The sequence below is a fragment of the Haliotis rubra genome, unplaced genomic scaffold, assembly GCF_003918875.1.
Source record: "Haliotis rubra isolate DU_JTF1 unplaced genomic scaffold, ASM391887v1 Scf1528, whole genome shotgun sequence".
Taxonomy (NCBI): Eukaryota; Metazoa; Mollusca; class Gastropoda; order Lepetellida; family Haliotidae; genus Haliotis; species Haliotis rubra.
In genome coordinates this window covers 120433-136664 of record NW_025765479.1, presented here as the reverse complement: position 1 = coordinate 136664, position 16232 = coordinate 120433, and the positions used below count along the sequence as shown (strand labels likewise).

The window sequence follows — 16232 nt, the reverse complement described above, 5'->3', positions numbered from 1 at the left end:
TTTCTGTTTTAATTTTAGTTTCGTTTTTCTCAAATCTTTTACTTTGGTAAAATATTAATTTGCCAAAATTTTGTTTTCCACTTCTGGGTTTGAACTCACATCTCTCTGTTTCTACTTAGTTTCTGTTAGACTTTATATCAAGGGGCCAGGGGTGGGTTACTCTAGTTTATGCTGGTTTGGGACCATGTGCTTGCCTCATTATGCAGCACATTGAGATGAGAATCTGAGGACTACATTACCCCAAAAATAATGGTAGGAAATCAATTTCAAATACTTAGTAAATGTCTTTATCTTTCTTTAAGTGTTATAAAGTAACTTTTTAGAATTTATCATTTGTAATTTTTTTCATTGGTTTTTTTCTAGTAGGTCTAATTTCTATCATTTTCTTTGGTATTTTTTCTGGAGTAATTTAACTCGAAATCACCTTTTATTTTGTTTCAGTTAATCTGTTAGTATTAAGAAAGAAATTGCTTGACTTTGGAAAGGAATTGGAGCAATAGACCTTCAGTGTGTTGGAACACCAAAGAATAAATGAACTCAACCAAGAAGGATTCTTTTTCTTTATTTTCACACAAACATGTATGCTATATAACTATTGAACGTAACGCATGTATCAAGGATCATAACTACAATATCAACAAGCAGCAAAGAAGAAAAAACAGCGTGCATGTTTTGACATTAACACAGTTTTGAAGAACATTCAACAAGAGGTGTTTTACAGGTTTTTGTTAGTGGTTGGTGCCGGTAACATTTCATATTTATAATTTGGTCAATACCCTGAGGACGTGTTAGTAACTAAGTCAGTACATAGTAAGTATCTCACTGTCAGTTCGCTCATATACACCGAAGCCTATGAAACCAGATAACACTAAATATGAATAATGCATTCTAGACAAGAGATGGTTATGCAGTGGTGAGGGTTTTGTAAATTGACGGTGTCCATTACTGACAGCAGGTTGAGGTCTTTCTATTAGATATCTAGTTGAACATGTAAAGATATTCAAAACTATTGTTTTATAGACATTTTAACAGCATGAGATCATTTGGTTGATAAAACAAGCATATTCTTCACTTCAATGTATTTTTTTCCTATGAATGGAATTTCTTGCTTTAGAAACACATGCTTACACAAGCAGGCACTGGGATATGCAAGTGACTACAGCATTCTCTCGTCCAGCCGGAGTACAGAGTTTGAGTCCCTACATGGGTTAATGTGTCCCGCCTGGGTATGTGCTGAATTATTGCTGGAAGCACACTCTCCCATTCAGTGAGGTATATCGCGAAAGGGATACAGTTCTTGACAAAAAAGACGAATAAACGTTGGCTTTTTGTACATGTAGGGAGTATGGAAGACTATTACGAGGTGATCATGAGACACAAGACTATAGCATTCCTCATTGAACCAAACTGAGGATTCAAACCCGGGATAGCACATTTACCACCAGGAATAACGTCATGGCATTGTGCAACCACTGGGAAGTTAATATGACCATTGTGTCATCCCCCACGAATCTTTATGGAACTATCCTTCTCCTCCTACTCCTCGTCATTTACTTAATATAGATGTAAGCACTTAATATCCTACCATAAGTCTCCTATATTGCCCTCGCCATTGAACGTAGATACCAGGACATGGTGTTCAGGGTCAAGTTTTGTTTCGGAAGAATATAATATAGCACTGACACACCGGAGCCAGTGTATTTCATAGTGTAGATCATGCTTAAAGTAACACGCGCAGAAAATGTGATGTTGGGTATCCATTCCTCTCTTCAAAGAACTAAAAAAAAACAATATTTGTATTGTTATATTCAGTGAACTTCTTTATTTAATATGGAACCCGTGAAGATCCGGGTTAGTCTTCAAGAGGCAACAAACAACAACACACGAACAAACATTGGATTGGGATATGGTTTCGTCTGCAGACAGTTTGTAGAAGAAAGTGAAAAGTTTGCAACACAACCTTACGACCTTAAAAAACTAAGGAAATGGCAAATGTCAACAAAACACAACAAAGCAACCAGCACTTGTCTGTTCTGGTATTGAAAGGTTGTTTGTTAAACCTATCTTTGTTGTCTTTGATAGGGACAGGGTACATTAATCAGGACATATTGGTTTACAGTGTTTTCGCGTATTTGATGAACGCGTACTTTGACCCTTTTTGACATTGTCTGTTATCTTAAACACCGAACAGTAGATTAGTGAGACGACGCAATAATCAGGATTCGTCCTGTGTTTACTGACTACTGGCAGCCATATTGTTGGGTACATTATCACATAAAAACCTTGGAACACGTCAGTAGTCATACATTATGCACTGACTACTGTTTATTCTTTCAATAAACTTAACCATATAACTACCTTTTACTGTGCACATTTTCTTAAAAGGTCTTACTTGAAAGTACAGTTTGAACCTGTAGTTATAGGATGTATAAATGCGCCAGTTCATGTGTTCATAATAAATCTCTGAAATAACGAGAAAAACGAGACGGCAAATGTCAATGTGTCGACCTCAAGCTAACGTTACAAACGGTCGTCAAATACACTATTTAGGCTCAGTTACATATAGACTAACCTGCCTCGTATCCCGCTCCGACAATAAATGATCATCCCTCAATAAACTCAATATCACACAAAATGGGCTTGAACAGACAGATATCTGACAAAACATAAACTGTGTCAGTCCCTGGATAACCCCCAAACCTAGGAGTATAAAACAGTATGTGTGTTCCGTCATAAGTTGGCCCCAGTATTCAGAATAACAATGCAATGCTTGATCAGCTGGAGACACATAGATAATTTAATTCCATACACGAGGTAACCTACAATCAAGGATGTAATATCGACTTTAACACAGTCAACACAAACTGAGAGTGCTGGATGAGGAGAACATGTGATCGTCTCGCTACAGTTTTCTTCCTGGTTGTGTTTGTAATTTCCCTATCTGGGACGACACGGGTGAGTATCCATGGGGTTCTATAGCATACCATACCTTTCACATTGTAGTCTTGATAAATAGGTTGCACATGTGGGATAGATACCGTTATTTCCGAAGGCAGATGTGCTACGACTTTACAAAGAGTCCGACGTTTGGGTTACTGTATGTTGTGAGTGGGCCCGTGACATGTTGACCCTTGTCTATTGTAGGTTGCAATGCTCGGCGAATTGTGTTGATGTGGAGAGGCATTTGTGGATGTTCGTTCATGTCATGTGTAGACCTTTCTTGTAATATACATGGACACATTTGTGTACATTTAGTAAATCATTGCTTCCAACATATCAAAATATAGCTAATGACGGTACTGTTTTGCTATCGTCCGTGTCGAGAAGTCACGGGCGTGTAACAGTCACGCTTCCGAAACATCAACATGATCGTTACCTAAATGCCGTTCAAAGACTCTGTATCTACATTACTGTCACTGTATTGAGTGAGTGAGTGAGTTTAGTTGAACGCCGCTTTTAGCAAATTCCCGCAATATCACATCGGTTAACACTAGATATGGGCTTCACACATTGTGCCCATGTGGGACATCGAACCCAGGTCTTCGGCGTGGCGAGCGAACGCTTTAACCACTAGGCTAATAATTGAGTCTGGACCAGACAATTCAATGATCAGCAGCATGAGCATCGATCTACGCAACTGGGACATGCGTCAAACACGCCAGCGAGCCTGACCACGTGATCCCGTTAGTCGTCTCTTACGACAAGCATGGGTCGCTGAAGATCAATTCAATCTGATTTTTACGGGTCCCACGGACTTTGTGTGCCGTTTTTATGAAGAGTGTCACTAAACAGTGACACCAATTCTCACAGAGAATACCCAATTTGAAAGACACAAATCGTAAAAAATACAGACAATGTTTCTGTCACTTGTTGTTGCTGTTCTATTGAAGAAAGTGTCACGAACGAAAATCAGAAATTGTAGCACTCAAGGGGAGCTTGTAAAAATTCCATCACATCTCATGCAACACCACCCTACACGGTCGTTGTAATCTGCCTAACTGTTCTCAATGATGGCTGTAAAACACATTGAAGGGGGACATCATTCACAAAATGCAGTCGTTAATCCCAAAGTTGAGTTTCTTTATGAAAACAAGATTATATGTAACATCTTCTCCATTATAACAATACACTTGATCAAGTCAAAGCTCTTGAAAATATAACTTTATGTTATCCTGTTAAACGTAGTTCCTTACGCAAAAGAAGGCGACAAAAAGAATCGACATCTGAGAGGTAATATCCTGAACTTCACTGACAATACAACTGCATTTATGAAAGGTAACATTATTGATATTAATGTTTTTGTAACGTAGATTACAGATTTGCACCAAACACACTTGCTCACATGAATAACATTTATTCCTTCTTTCTCCTTATTCCCTTGTTCCTAATCCCGCTGGATCTCTGCACGAGTTTTGTCCATTCTGTCAGAATTTAACAATGATATTTTGTATTCTACGTAACAAAGCTGTAATCTACGTTACCTTACAAACTAATTCATTGAACGTAATAATCGTCCTCAAATAGACTGATTTTACAACAACTTACCATATATAGAAGTCATTATTGCTACTAGATTAGCAACAAATAAAATGTTACAGTTACCGGAACATGTGATAGTTATGAAGGTATTACTTGATTCATTGCAAGTCTACGTTACCATGCTTTGAGGAGTGAGTACAAAACTGAGTGGAAAGATATGTTGTAGTTTTCTTAAGAGATCGAAATATCATACGTTTAGTGTTAATAATATCAATATGTCTAAAAATCTATGGGGTGTTAACATAATTGATACAAGCTTCACGAAATACGACTTCTATCAGTTGATTTCTACGAATTATACTCTGTTTACTTGGTAGTACTGGATGCGTACTTGACTTTTATTCGTGTTCATTCGTCTGCTAAACAAATACAAATCAAAACGACATCAGAAAATGATGATTGAGCATTCCCTTTGAGAATTGGTGGTGAACGTGTTTAGTGATTCATTCATTGTTCACATCAGAGTAGCCATTTGTGAAAGTAGATGTGAAACCTCCAATTATCTCGATCGTTAACATATATACTCTTAAAAATGAAGGAAAACTTCATTTTAAATTTACGATTTAAAAAAATGGGAGATATAATCGGAGTCAATCAATGTTTATAGGATAATAATGAATGTTTAGAGAGTGCATCACCACTTGCACTACCTTATGACCATAGTTGTTTGTACAATAGTCGCTCTAGAGTATCACAGGTGGTGTCTAAAACTAGCATGTAAATCTAAAACTATTTTATTTACGAAGACAATGCAATATAAAAACAGGCTATGGGTCGCCAACAACTGAAGGTAGATCACAATACCAGGGACAAGTTGCTCTTGAAATATGATTGGTGTATGATGTGAAATTTGCATGTGTACGATTTTCACCTTTTTAAACCAAAAAAAAACCGGCAAGAAAAAAACACTAACAACTGTGTGATGCAAGATGATTGTTAAACTGAATGGTCTACAGTGATTCATCGACAAGTATGGGGCTACTGCATTGTGCACATGCATCCCATGCGTTGTGTCTAGGGTGGTGATCAAGAAAAATGGCGGTGCGTTCACAAGATGTCTATCTTTAAAAGATTGGTAACGCTTATACTTCCTATCCAAATTGAAATTTCAGGTTCCTCTCTTTTTTGAAGAGTATACACTGACCCTTTCATCGCCACCCAAGGTGATATCAGACCAAACATCCCTTTCCTCAACATACCTTGATGGCAAACAAAGGATCACTATTCTCTTCATATAATACCACACCAAATAATGAATGAATCTGAACTTACCAGAGTAGTCTGGACTTGCATGGAATATTTTTTATTATTCTTTATTTATTATTAATTTTTATTTCAAAGTAGATACATGTATATAGTATGCTTGGCCTGCATGAATTAATTGCCCCGTCCCCTTTATGTGAAAAACAGAGCACGACAAAACTTCGAAAATCTTTAATGCGTTCATTGGACTTGCATGTTTCATGTATGAAATCATACCAAGAAGGAAACTATGCATCGTGACAATCACATGTTCTGCAGACATAACGTTATACTGAGTGTCATGACATAGGAAGTGTACGTCCGTAGGCTCGTCAATGAATTTACTTCCTAGTAGCTTATACATGTATCGCTGTAGAGACAGGGTATTGCATAACTGTGGGCTGTGCAGCGCATTGTGTGGAGAAATGCGACAAGCTACAATTGATTGGTATCAAGCGAGTCAGGACTGTGTATAATACTCCATTCCAAAATAGATAATATCTCCATCAGGAGAAAAGGGGTGATAATCACTTTACTGTCATAGCAGGGTAACCTACATATCTAGAGGTCCAAATGCATTTTGTAAAGGGACCTCTGATGGTGCAGGGACAGTAGGCGGTTTGTCTCTAGTACTCCTTTCCCATTCTTTCTTGTTGAATTATCAACAGCTGGTTGTCAAGGAGACATTTCACATTTTTTATCAGTCTGAATTTCTTTCTGAGATCCTTACGTAGAGTAAGTGATTTGGAAAGTAGGTTGGCGGGCTGAAGCTGAAGGAGCAGGTTTTGCTGATTTTACCTATGCCAAGTCAGTCTGACAAGAAATGGAGGATGTTGCTGTAGAGTAGGTACCGGAGTTGTTGATATGAAATATTGTGTTTACATTTGAGTTTCATTATTGCAGATTCTCATTTCAGCACAGATCTGAATGAGGCAGGGTGTGCACCATCACAATTTGTGCACTTGTGGTCCTTTTTTGCAGTCAATACAGTCATGGCGTTCACTACAACGATGTCATACCATAGAGTTATGGCAAGATTGTGATCCGTGACCGAAATGTTGACTTTTGTAACATCGGTGTTGATTGGGGACATACATATCCACTCTGATGTTAAGACGTTGGAAGAGAGGAACGACCAAACGCCAGTATATACCTGTGTGTTTTCATAACGACTTCCTCTTTTAATGGTGAATCGTTTTACTGCTGAAACAACATGATATTCCAGCTCTGCAGCAATGTCCTTTTCTGGCATATCAGAGAGACAACGTGCTCTGTCTCGTTCTGTGCACAGACACAGCAACCTCAATATTGGAAAATGTCTTGATTCTTGACAACAGATTGAGAGATTGCTATCAGAACACGAGCCATTACGGAGACCAGTATCATTCTTGACTTCTTCTTAAATTCCAGAGACAGCTTTGCAATAGCAGCTGAGATGAGTTTAAGTAGAAGGAAATCGGTAGCCTCAGTTACGAGAAACCCAGGAATCACTGGTTGAAGGAATCAACTAAAAGGGATCTACATCCTCTAAACTTAACTTCTTTTCATTACGAGATGAAGCAGATTGTTCTGGATCCATGATGAAAGGACATGATTTGGCACCTCTTCTCTCCCCCCACCACGGAGTGTCAGCAATTTCAGTGTCAAATTAGCAACGGATATACAGGATACATGGGTCTTATTCTCAAGGGAATAAGACACGGAAGGCTGTATTTGTCTACCGATTTAGTGCCAGATCAGTTCGGCGGAGAAAGAAAGTCGGAGTTTAACATCACCAGACAGGCTTACAAGTCACCGCCTTCTGGCACAGGACTATTGGCAATTTTATACATTGATAATTTGTACATTGACAATCAAAACAACCAGGAACCAATGATTAGAAATGTGCAAAAATATTCGGCTATGCATTAGTGTTCTCCTTGTTTATGGTGGGCATTACAACTATTGAATTGTGAAAGTGTTCCTTGATCCCCACTTTAGTCTCGTCAGGCCAGTGTTAAAGACATTGCAAATGCCGTGTTCTCATGATCTCAGGATCCACCAATTGCAGTTTACAGTTCAATGTTTCTCAGTTTTATCAATTTCCTAACATAAGAGTAAATTCATAACCGAGATTGGTAGTGGCTGTATCCTCAAAGGGGGTTAAAGTATTGTAAAAATATTGTCCCCCTGAGAGGGTACGTAAGTCCCGAAACACTTAAAGTATATTTCCTCTTACCACAATTTTAATCGTAGATTATGCGTGATTCTAATTTATGGCTATACTTGTCTCCAGTCACCAGTGCCTGAAGGGATGGTGTAAATCCAGCTAGGGTCCATGCAGGTAGCAGAGGTACTGAAAGTCCTCATGGGTCCCTAGTATTGCTGGTGATCTCCAGCCCGTTTTTTATGCTGTATTGTCCATAAAATTTGTTTAGTTTTACAGATACACGCTGGTGTTAATTCTTTATCTGTGATAATCCAGTTATTTTACTGGCCTTGGTCGACAGGTTTTCATAATGTAATGGCGTTTATTATGAATTTGTACATATTGCCGCTGTGACTATAAATCTTAACTCACTCATGTCAATGTTATCTTGCATCCCTCTTGTGTTGGACAATCATCATATAATACCTTCAGACATGTTGGTTTTGTGAGAACGAGAAACGAAGTGGTATCAATTTTATTCATATTAAAACAATTGTTTTGATTGGGCAGATCAGTGAAGACCGTTGAACTGTAAACGTCTTCTATCCCTGAAGGTAAGCAATGGGCAGAATGAATGCCAGTGTCCTTTTTTGGTTGCAGGTTCCATCCCTTAGGAACAGACCCGATACACAATGCCATGGTTATTGACTGGGGTGCTGTTGTTCTCCATAAGTGAGACGCTCACAGGTAAGCACTAGAGGTAATTCAAATACCTGTGTCATACTATATTGCGACCCGTGAAGATCCGGGGTAGAATAGGTCTTCAGCAACCCATGTGCTTGCCATAACAAGGCGACTATCTTGTCGTAAGAGGCGACTAATCGGGTGGTCAGTTTCGCTGACTTGGTTGACAAATGTCATCGGTTCCCAATTGCGCAGATCGATGCTCATGCTGTTGATCACTGGATTGTCTGGTCCAGACTCGATTATTTACAGACCGCCGCCATATAGCTGGAATATTGCTGAGTGCGGCGTAAAACTAAACTCACACACACACACACATACTATATTGCATGTGGTACTTTTCGACTTTTTTCATAATGTCATCTAAATGAACATACCTCTACAAAATGCGATATGTACAAGCAAATATACTTGCATTTTAAAAAAACCCACACATCATGTTCACTTTCAAACTACTTTTAGATGCCGGATGTCACTGCACCACTGCAGCTGCCTGTGCCGTGTTCCCCTCTACTCCCTGTAGCCAGGTCGACGATCCAGACAAATGTCAGGAAGGTTGGTTCGGTTCCTACTGCCAAAGACGTGAGTATATGGCGTTTGCATTTTGCAAAGTGACTAGGTACGGATTAGGTTTCAGAAATCACAGTCGAAAGCATGTTCTAAAGTGTTTTCTGCATTGAACATTGATTGATGTCTCTTTGAAGTGTTCCTAGATACAAAAACTCATCTTATGATGACGTAGCCCCGCGGTGTGTCCTATATTACCCTCAACCGTGCTGATCCAGGTTAGAATTGTGCTGCGGCAACCTATGTTTGTCATAAGAGGGTGGTCAGGCTCGTTGACATGGTTGACACATGTCATGGTATCCAAACTGAGAAGATAGACGCTCATGTTATTCACTGGATTGTATTTTTCCAAGTCGATTATTTACAAACCATCATTTTAATTCAATAATGCAGAGTGCTTCGTTAAACAACAACAACAATAACAACACAAAACAACAACAAAAGTATATTACCCTCAGATAGATTCAAAACATTGCTTTGTAAACTATGCACTGATGTAATTATAACCTACTTTCGGCAAGATCAAATTTACAAAAAATATAGATATTTCTTGACAACATATATACTTTGTAATCACCATTGTACCACACCCCAAAAGTAGGTATCATCTCTACAGAATCCAGCTGCTGCAGCCTATTACTCATAGAATATTGGACAAAGCGGCTATTCACAAGATAAAGAAATACATTTGAAGTGTCTTGACAATCTCTTGTAATTGCTTTCACAATTTAGAAAAAAAGCAAAGCAAAGATAATAAGCACGGTAGGTCAATTTTGAATCATATTATGGGAAGATAATAAGTACGCTCCATGACCTCTGGAATGGTCTCTGTTATCGAGTTGTAAATCAAGCCTCGTCACGGTACAGTGCCTATTGTGTGCCTTCCTCTCCCACGGCAGTCCGAGTATCGGTACAGATCACCATCTTGATTCTCAATCGGTTTTCATACGGCAATTTCTTATTCACGGACATCATAGATTACTTTGATATATGGTATCACATATGTATAGCCAAGCTTATCCACGAATAGAAGATGTTTTAGATGTAGATATGATTTGCACATTGTAGCAGGTTTGACTTATACTATGGACTTATTTCTCGGGTATTTATGGTATTAGTGGTCGACTTAACGAACTGTATATTTAGCTGAAACATTTCGGTATAATGCATGAGCTCCTGAGTTAGAATACCGGAATAGGGAACGTTAGCACAGACATCAGTGTTACCTACTCTGTCAAAGGCAACTCACCCCTGATGATGGTTTGAGACCAACGTACAGAAGCGCCAATCATCAAATCCTTTTGGTAGTTGATATATTTTATATCACCGGGAGCCTCAACTACAAAACTGTCAGAATCCAGATAATGACATTCCGTTCATCCTTGTCCATTATGCACTCAGTGAGTGAGTGAGTTGATATTTAACTCGATATGGCTGAGATATTGCTGATGTGACGTTAAATATTAACTCACTCACTGATATTTAACGTCACATCGGTAATATATCAGCCATACCGTGACGAAAACAATTTATACAATAAAAAAGTAAAAACATTTGGAAGATTAAAACCTGTTGACGATGGACAGTAAAAATACTACAGAATCACAGATATGAATATAAAACTAGCGAGCAAAGATAAAACATTCCAATTATTTAGAAGACAATACAGTATAAAACACGGGCTATAGATCGCCAACAACTGAAGGTAGATCGCCATACTAGGACCCATGGGGACTTACATTACTTTTGCTACCTTCTTTGGATTTACACCATCCCTTCAGCCGCTGGCGATTGTTGGAAAATGTAGCCAACAGTTAAAATACCAAAAATACTACGTTTAAACTGGGGTAAATATATATTTTACTTTGATAGTTTTGGAACTTACGTACTATTATGCACTCAACTTGGAGAAAAAAGAAATTCTCTGTGACACAGGCACTGTTGTCTAGAAGAGGTAGGTGTCGGGGAACCTGTGTTGTTCCATTCTCAACAACACTGCACTAAGTAGATGGCACTGCATGTAATGTCATCCGTACAAGGAAACTGTTATCACAATCAATCTAATGTCATCACTTCGACTGCTGTGTTATGGGTAAAGTGATAAACGTGATTTTCCGTTCCTCAGAGAATATTGCATTAGGAAGAGGTCCGCCAGAGTAGCACATACAGTCAAAATGTTATCACAATCAGTCTAATGTCATCATTTCGACTGCTGTGTTACGTGTAAGGTGGTAAACGTGATTTTCCGTTCCTCAGAGAATATTGCATTGAGAAGAAGTGCCACACAGAGCAGTACCTACAGTGAAAACAGCACCAGAACAGGGAATACACATCAGGTTTTCGAGGCTAAGTATGGCGTGGATGGCAGAGCTACCACAGACTTCTATAGTAGACCATTCACATGTACACATACATTAGCTGGAGACCAAACTTGGACTGTGTACCTGAACAATTCAAACACAGACAAGATACAACACGTCAAGCTGTATCTACGTAGCAAGTGTGAGTAGCAAAATATAATATTTTATTTTTATCTTTTTTTGTTGTTGTAATTTCTTAACAAAATAGAATGCATCGTTGATGTATAGTTCTTGAAGTGCGGAACTGTTGTCAGTGTATGTATGTTTGGTCATCATTATCATCTAAATCAAGTTCCAATTTTTCGTCTTCGATTTAACCTTTACAGCAGATTTTCCCTTTAATATGCAGACAAAGCCCGAAACAATGGTATGCAGATATATGTTGGTGGACAGCTTTGCTTCCAGTGGTCAAGGAATAATCATCCGCCAACTGTAGCTGATGTCAAATGTCAACAAGCACTGACAGGAAACAACCTCACTATAGAGAACAGCAATTATCTCACATTGTGCGAGGTGCAGATATTTGGTAGGTAAACGTACACCTGTTAGCTGAACATTTTAATTTATTCTTACGTTGTTATAAAAAGTTATTCAGTTAGGTCACAAGCTGCCTAATCAACTACAGATAGGCTTGCAGTTATTTTTCCTCATTGTGTTGTTTGTTTTAGCTGGTAGACTGGAATGAACTGTTTCCACATTTTTGTTCATCATTTATGAAAGTTGGTTATGTATTCTTTTCATGTTCGTTTTCAGTTTGCAGTGACGGCTGGTTTGGTGAGGACTGTGAAAAACAGTGTCACTGTTCACTAAACACAGAAATATGCGACAAGATCACTGGGCAGTGTCTGAGTGGATGTGCTCCAGGATACATGGGTCCAGACTGCCAAACAGGTACAAGTCTGAACCTCCCAATGGACGGAATGCAGAAATATTGACATTGTTTGTTGCCAGAAACAGACCCGTTGAGATCCGGGTTAGAATTGGTCTTCAGCAATTGGTCTAACGCGATCGGGTGGTCAGGTTCACTGACTTGGTTGACGCATGTCATCGTTTCCCAATTGCGTAGATCGATGCTTATGCTGTGTATCACTAGATTGTCTGATACAGACCACCACCAAATAGCTGGAATACTGCTTAGCGCGGCGTTACATAACAAATAAAGCAAACACTACACGATACTCCCACATGCTCTTGCTGTGTATCACTGGATTATCTGAAACAGACCGCCACCAAATAGCTGTAATACTGCTTAATTGCGGCGTTATAGAACAAATTAAGTGAACACTACACGATACTCTCATTACGCTGATAAACTCGACCTTAATCCTGGATCATTTTGTTAAAATCGAAACAGGTGTTTGTACCTAGAAGACTGGAATGTAGACCATAATATTTCTTGCCAAGCATCAATGATATTTAACGACATTATCAATAACTTACGCCAAATGGAATTCGTTCTTCGGAACGCTTGCCGTACGTGCAAGGTGTTTGATACCAACATATCTTCTTTAGAGTATCCCTAATGTCTCTAGGATACGTTTATCATATTATCCTTAATGATATGATGTAATATGTGTCCGAAAATGCTATTTTTGAATAACTTACTGATTCTTTAACCTCACGTACAGAGTGTCCAGACGGTTACTATGGAAATTGTACCTCCAAGTGTGGAAACTGCCTCAATCCTGATTATTGTAACAAGACTACAGGCATCTGTCCTGAAGGTTGTGCTGCAGGGTGGCAAACAGACAACTGTATTCAACGTGGGTACATTTTCGTTTCTCGAGGATTGTTTTGTTTTATGCATGCTCCCTGAATAGTGTCACAAGTATTTAAATATGTCTTTATGTAAGTATAGGCAGAACAGAACCCTTTCCATATTAAATATTTGTGACTTAAAATGTAACTTCACATCGGGAGTGAGTGAGTGAATATTCCTTAAGGCCGCACCAGCAATGTTGCAGGTATTCGCGGCGAGGAAATGTGATTCACCTTACAATACACTGAAAATAATAAGTGATGTTGAAAATCACTACAATATCAGTCAAGTATCACATTCAAAGGTAAAAACTGATCTCTGAAATAAAAACCTATATTTTTTTCATACAGTTTGATTTCTTTTAAATATGCTAAAATCAAGTGGTTAGAAACATTTTTTAAAAGTTCACATAAAGTAGGAACATCGTCATAAAAACGTTGTCTAATAAGGGAAAAGTCAACATATTCAAGCAAAATGTGCTTGACAGTAATCGGTTTATGGCAAAGGATGAAAATGGCTGATCTTCTCCTTTCTATAAAAAGGAATGTGTATAGTAACTATGTCCTATACGAAATCGCCGAATCACAACCTAATCTTGACGAATAGTCCATTCAATGGATTCCGTCCAATATTGGGTTTTATAGAATGAAGCTTGATCATTCCAACTCTACTGCCACTGATCTGTTACATATTGTCGAATAGCAGGTTTGAGGTCAGTAAAAGGGAAGTGAGTCTTGGCTTTGTTAGCTACGGAATCTGCTATAGAGTTACCTCGTATACCAGAGTGGCTTGGAAGCTAACAAAACACGATAACCTTCCCAGTCATAGATATGTCAAGATTGTGACTTAAACTTTTGTCTAAAAACGGGTGATTATGTTTACGGTTTTTGATTGCCTGTAAACAGGAAAAACTATCTGAATAAATAATGAAATTGCTGTCTTTTGATGTTTCAATAAATTGTAATGCTAATATAACTACCATAGATTCAGCAGTAAAAACATAACTTCCATCAGTTAATCTGAGGGAAAGGGTGTCTTCATCAGCGGCTGCTGATACCTTATCCGTGTAAAGGCTTTGGTAAGAGGAGTATTTATCTTTAATTTCTAAGAATGCTTGTTGGTACAATAAGGTATTTGTAACAGCTTTCTTCAGTCTTGCCATATCTAAATTAACATCCGGCTGAATGGGTGAGTGAGTGAGTTATTATTTAACGTCACATCGCCAATATTTCAGCCATATCGTGACGAGAACACTTGACATTGAATTAATATATATAAAGATCATAAAACCTGCCGACAAAGGACAGTAAAGCAACTAGAGTATCACAGATATATATGTAAAACTAGTAATTGAATCTAAAACATTTTCACTATAGGGGACAACACAATATAAAAACGGGCTATAGATCGCCACCAACTGAAGGTAGATCACCATACTAGGAGCCATGGGGACTTACATTACTTTTGCTACCTGCATGGATCCTAGCTGGATTAACACCATCTCTTCATCCGCTGGCGATTATAGGAAAATTTAGCAAACAGTTACAATAACAAAAATACTACGTTTAAAATGTGATAATTTATACTTTACTTTGAAAGTTTTGGGACTTACGTACCCTCTCAGGAGGACAATAATTTTACGCTACTTCAACCCCCTTTGAGGGTACAGCCACTAACAATCTCAGTTACTAATTTAAATTACCAATTATAAAATAAGTATCTATTTACAAATCACTTAACAAATCTAATTCTTTTAAAAATGTAATAATTAAATGAGAACTAACATTATTAAAAAGATCCTTCGTAGTGTTTACTTTGAAATAGCTATCCCTTGTGATGGAATATTCGATGCAGTCAAGCAATCCGGCTGAGTGGACTACCAAGGCGGTATTTCTGGAATGTTAAATGTTGATATATTCTCAAGATTTAAATGAGCATCCCTGATACGGGACTGTATACGTATACCAAGAGGTGGGGTTGAGTTTGATTCACTATCATATAAATCCTTGTAGGAAGGATTCAATACCAAGTTTAAACCGGGGTTAGATGGATTTGAGTGAAGTTTAGCAGTATATTGAAGTGCGAGTTTCATTCTCCTTAACTTTAAACATGGTTCGTTTGCTTCAACATACATACTCTCGACTGGGGAAGTTCTGAATGCGCCCAGACACATTCTGATACCTTGATTATGAATGGTATGGAGCTCTCTAAGATACGATTTGCGGGTTGAACCATAAATATAAACCTGAAGTGTGCTTCACACTATATATTAAGCATCTCTTCTTTTCCCGGAATAACCGCGTGTGAGGTTTTTCTTTGCTCTCAGGTTTTACTGAGACCTCTTCCCTGGAATATTTTCCTTGTATCTTAGCAAAGTGAACATTCTAGACTTAATGTGTGCAGCTTGTCAGAAGAGACGGTATGGTATGAACCGTGCGTCAAAGTGTGAAACTGTTTTCATAATCATTTGTGGAATAAGTTCACAGGAATATGCTCTGTGGGATGTACAAGAGAATGCTACCCGTGTTCAAATGTGGTACAGATACGAGGCAAATGGTGCTTGAATATTGAAGGAATGGTGAATGAGTGAATTAATATTTAGCTTCACACAGGCAATATTTCAGATATATCGTGACGAGATCAAATTACGCATTACTAAAATTACATGTATCTTTTTAAACCTGTCACGAAGGCACAGTAACACAACTACATTAACATCATACATTCAGCTGTCGGCAATTTTGACAAAATTAGCCATGAATTAAAAGAACATAGTACTACGATTAAAACTGTGATCAGACTAAGTATGATTTGTTTATGTTTCGGTTTCATTAATGGCCAACTATTTAGCTAACGATAAAATTATGTGTACGTTTGTTAATTACCATACTGT

General features: G+C 38.2%; 1 protein-coding gene across 1 annotated transcript in view; it reads left to right on the top strand.

Annotated features, from left to right (window-relative positions):
* The first annotated feature begins 2714 nt into the window (after window positions 1–2714).
* Window positions 2715–16232, top strand: part of LOC124270564 (multiple epidermal growth factor-like domains protein 11) — a 39029-nt gene continuing 25511 nt past the window's right edge. The window contains exons 1-6 of the mRNA XM_046705579.1: window positions 2715–2955; window positions 9116–9235; window positions 11477–11722; window positions 11930–12106; window positions 12334–12471; window positions 13209–13343. Coding sequence (XP_046561535.1) covers window positions 11950–12106; window positions 12334–12471; window positions 13209–13343 — 430 coding nt within the window. The 5' untranslated portion in view covers window positions 2715–2955; window positions 9116–9235; window positions 11477–11722; window positions 11930–11949. The remainder of the gene's footprint in view (window positions 2956–9115; window positions 9236–11476; window positions 11723–11929; window positions 12107–12333; window positions 12472–13208; window positions 13344–16232) is intronic.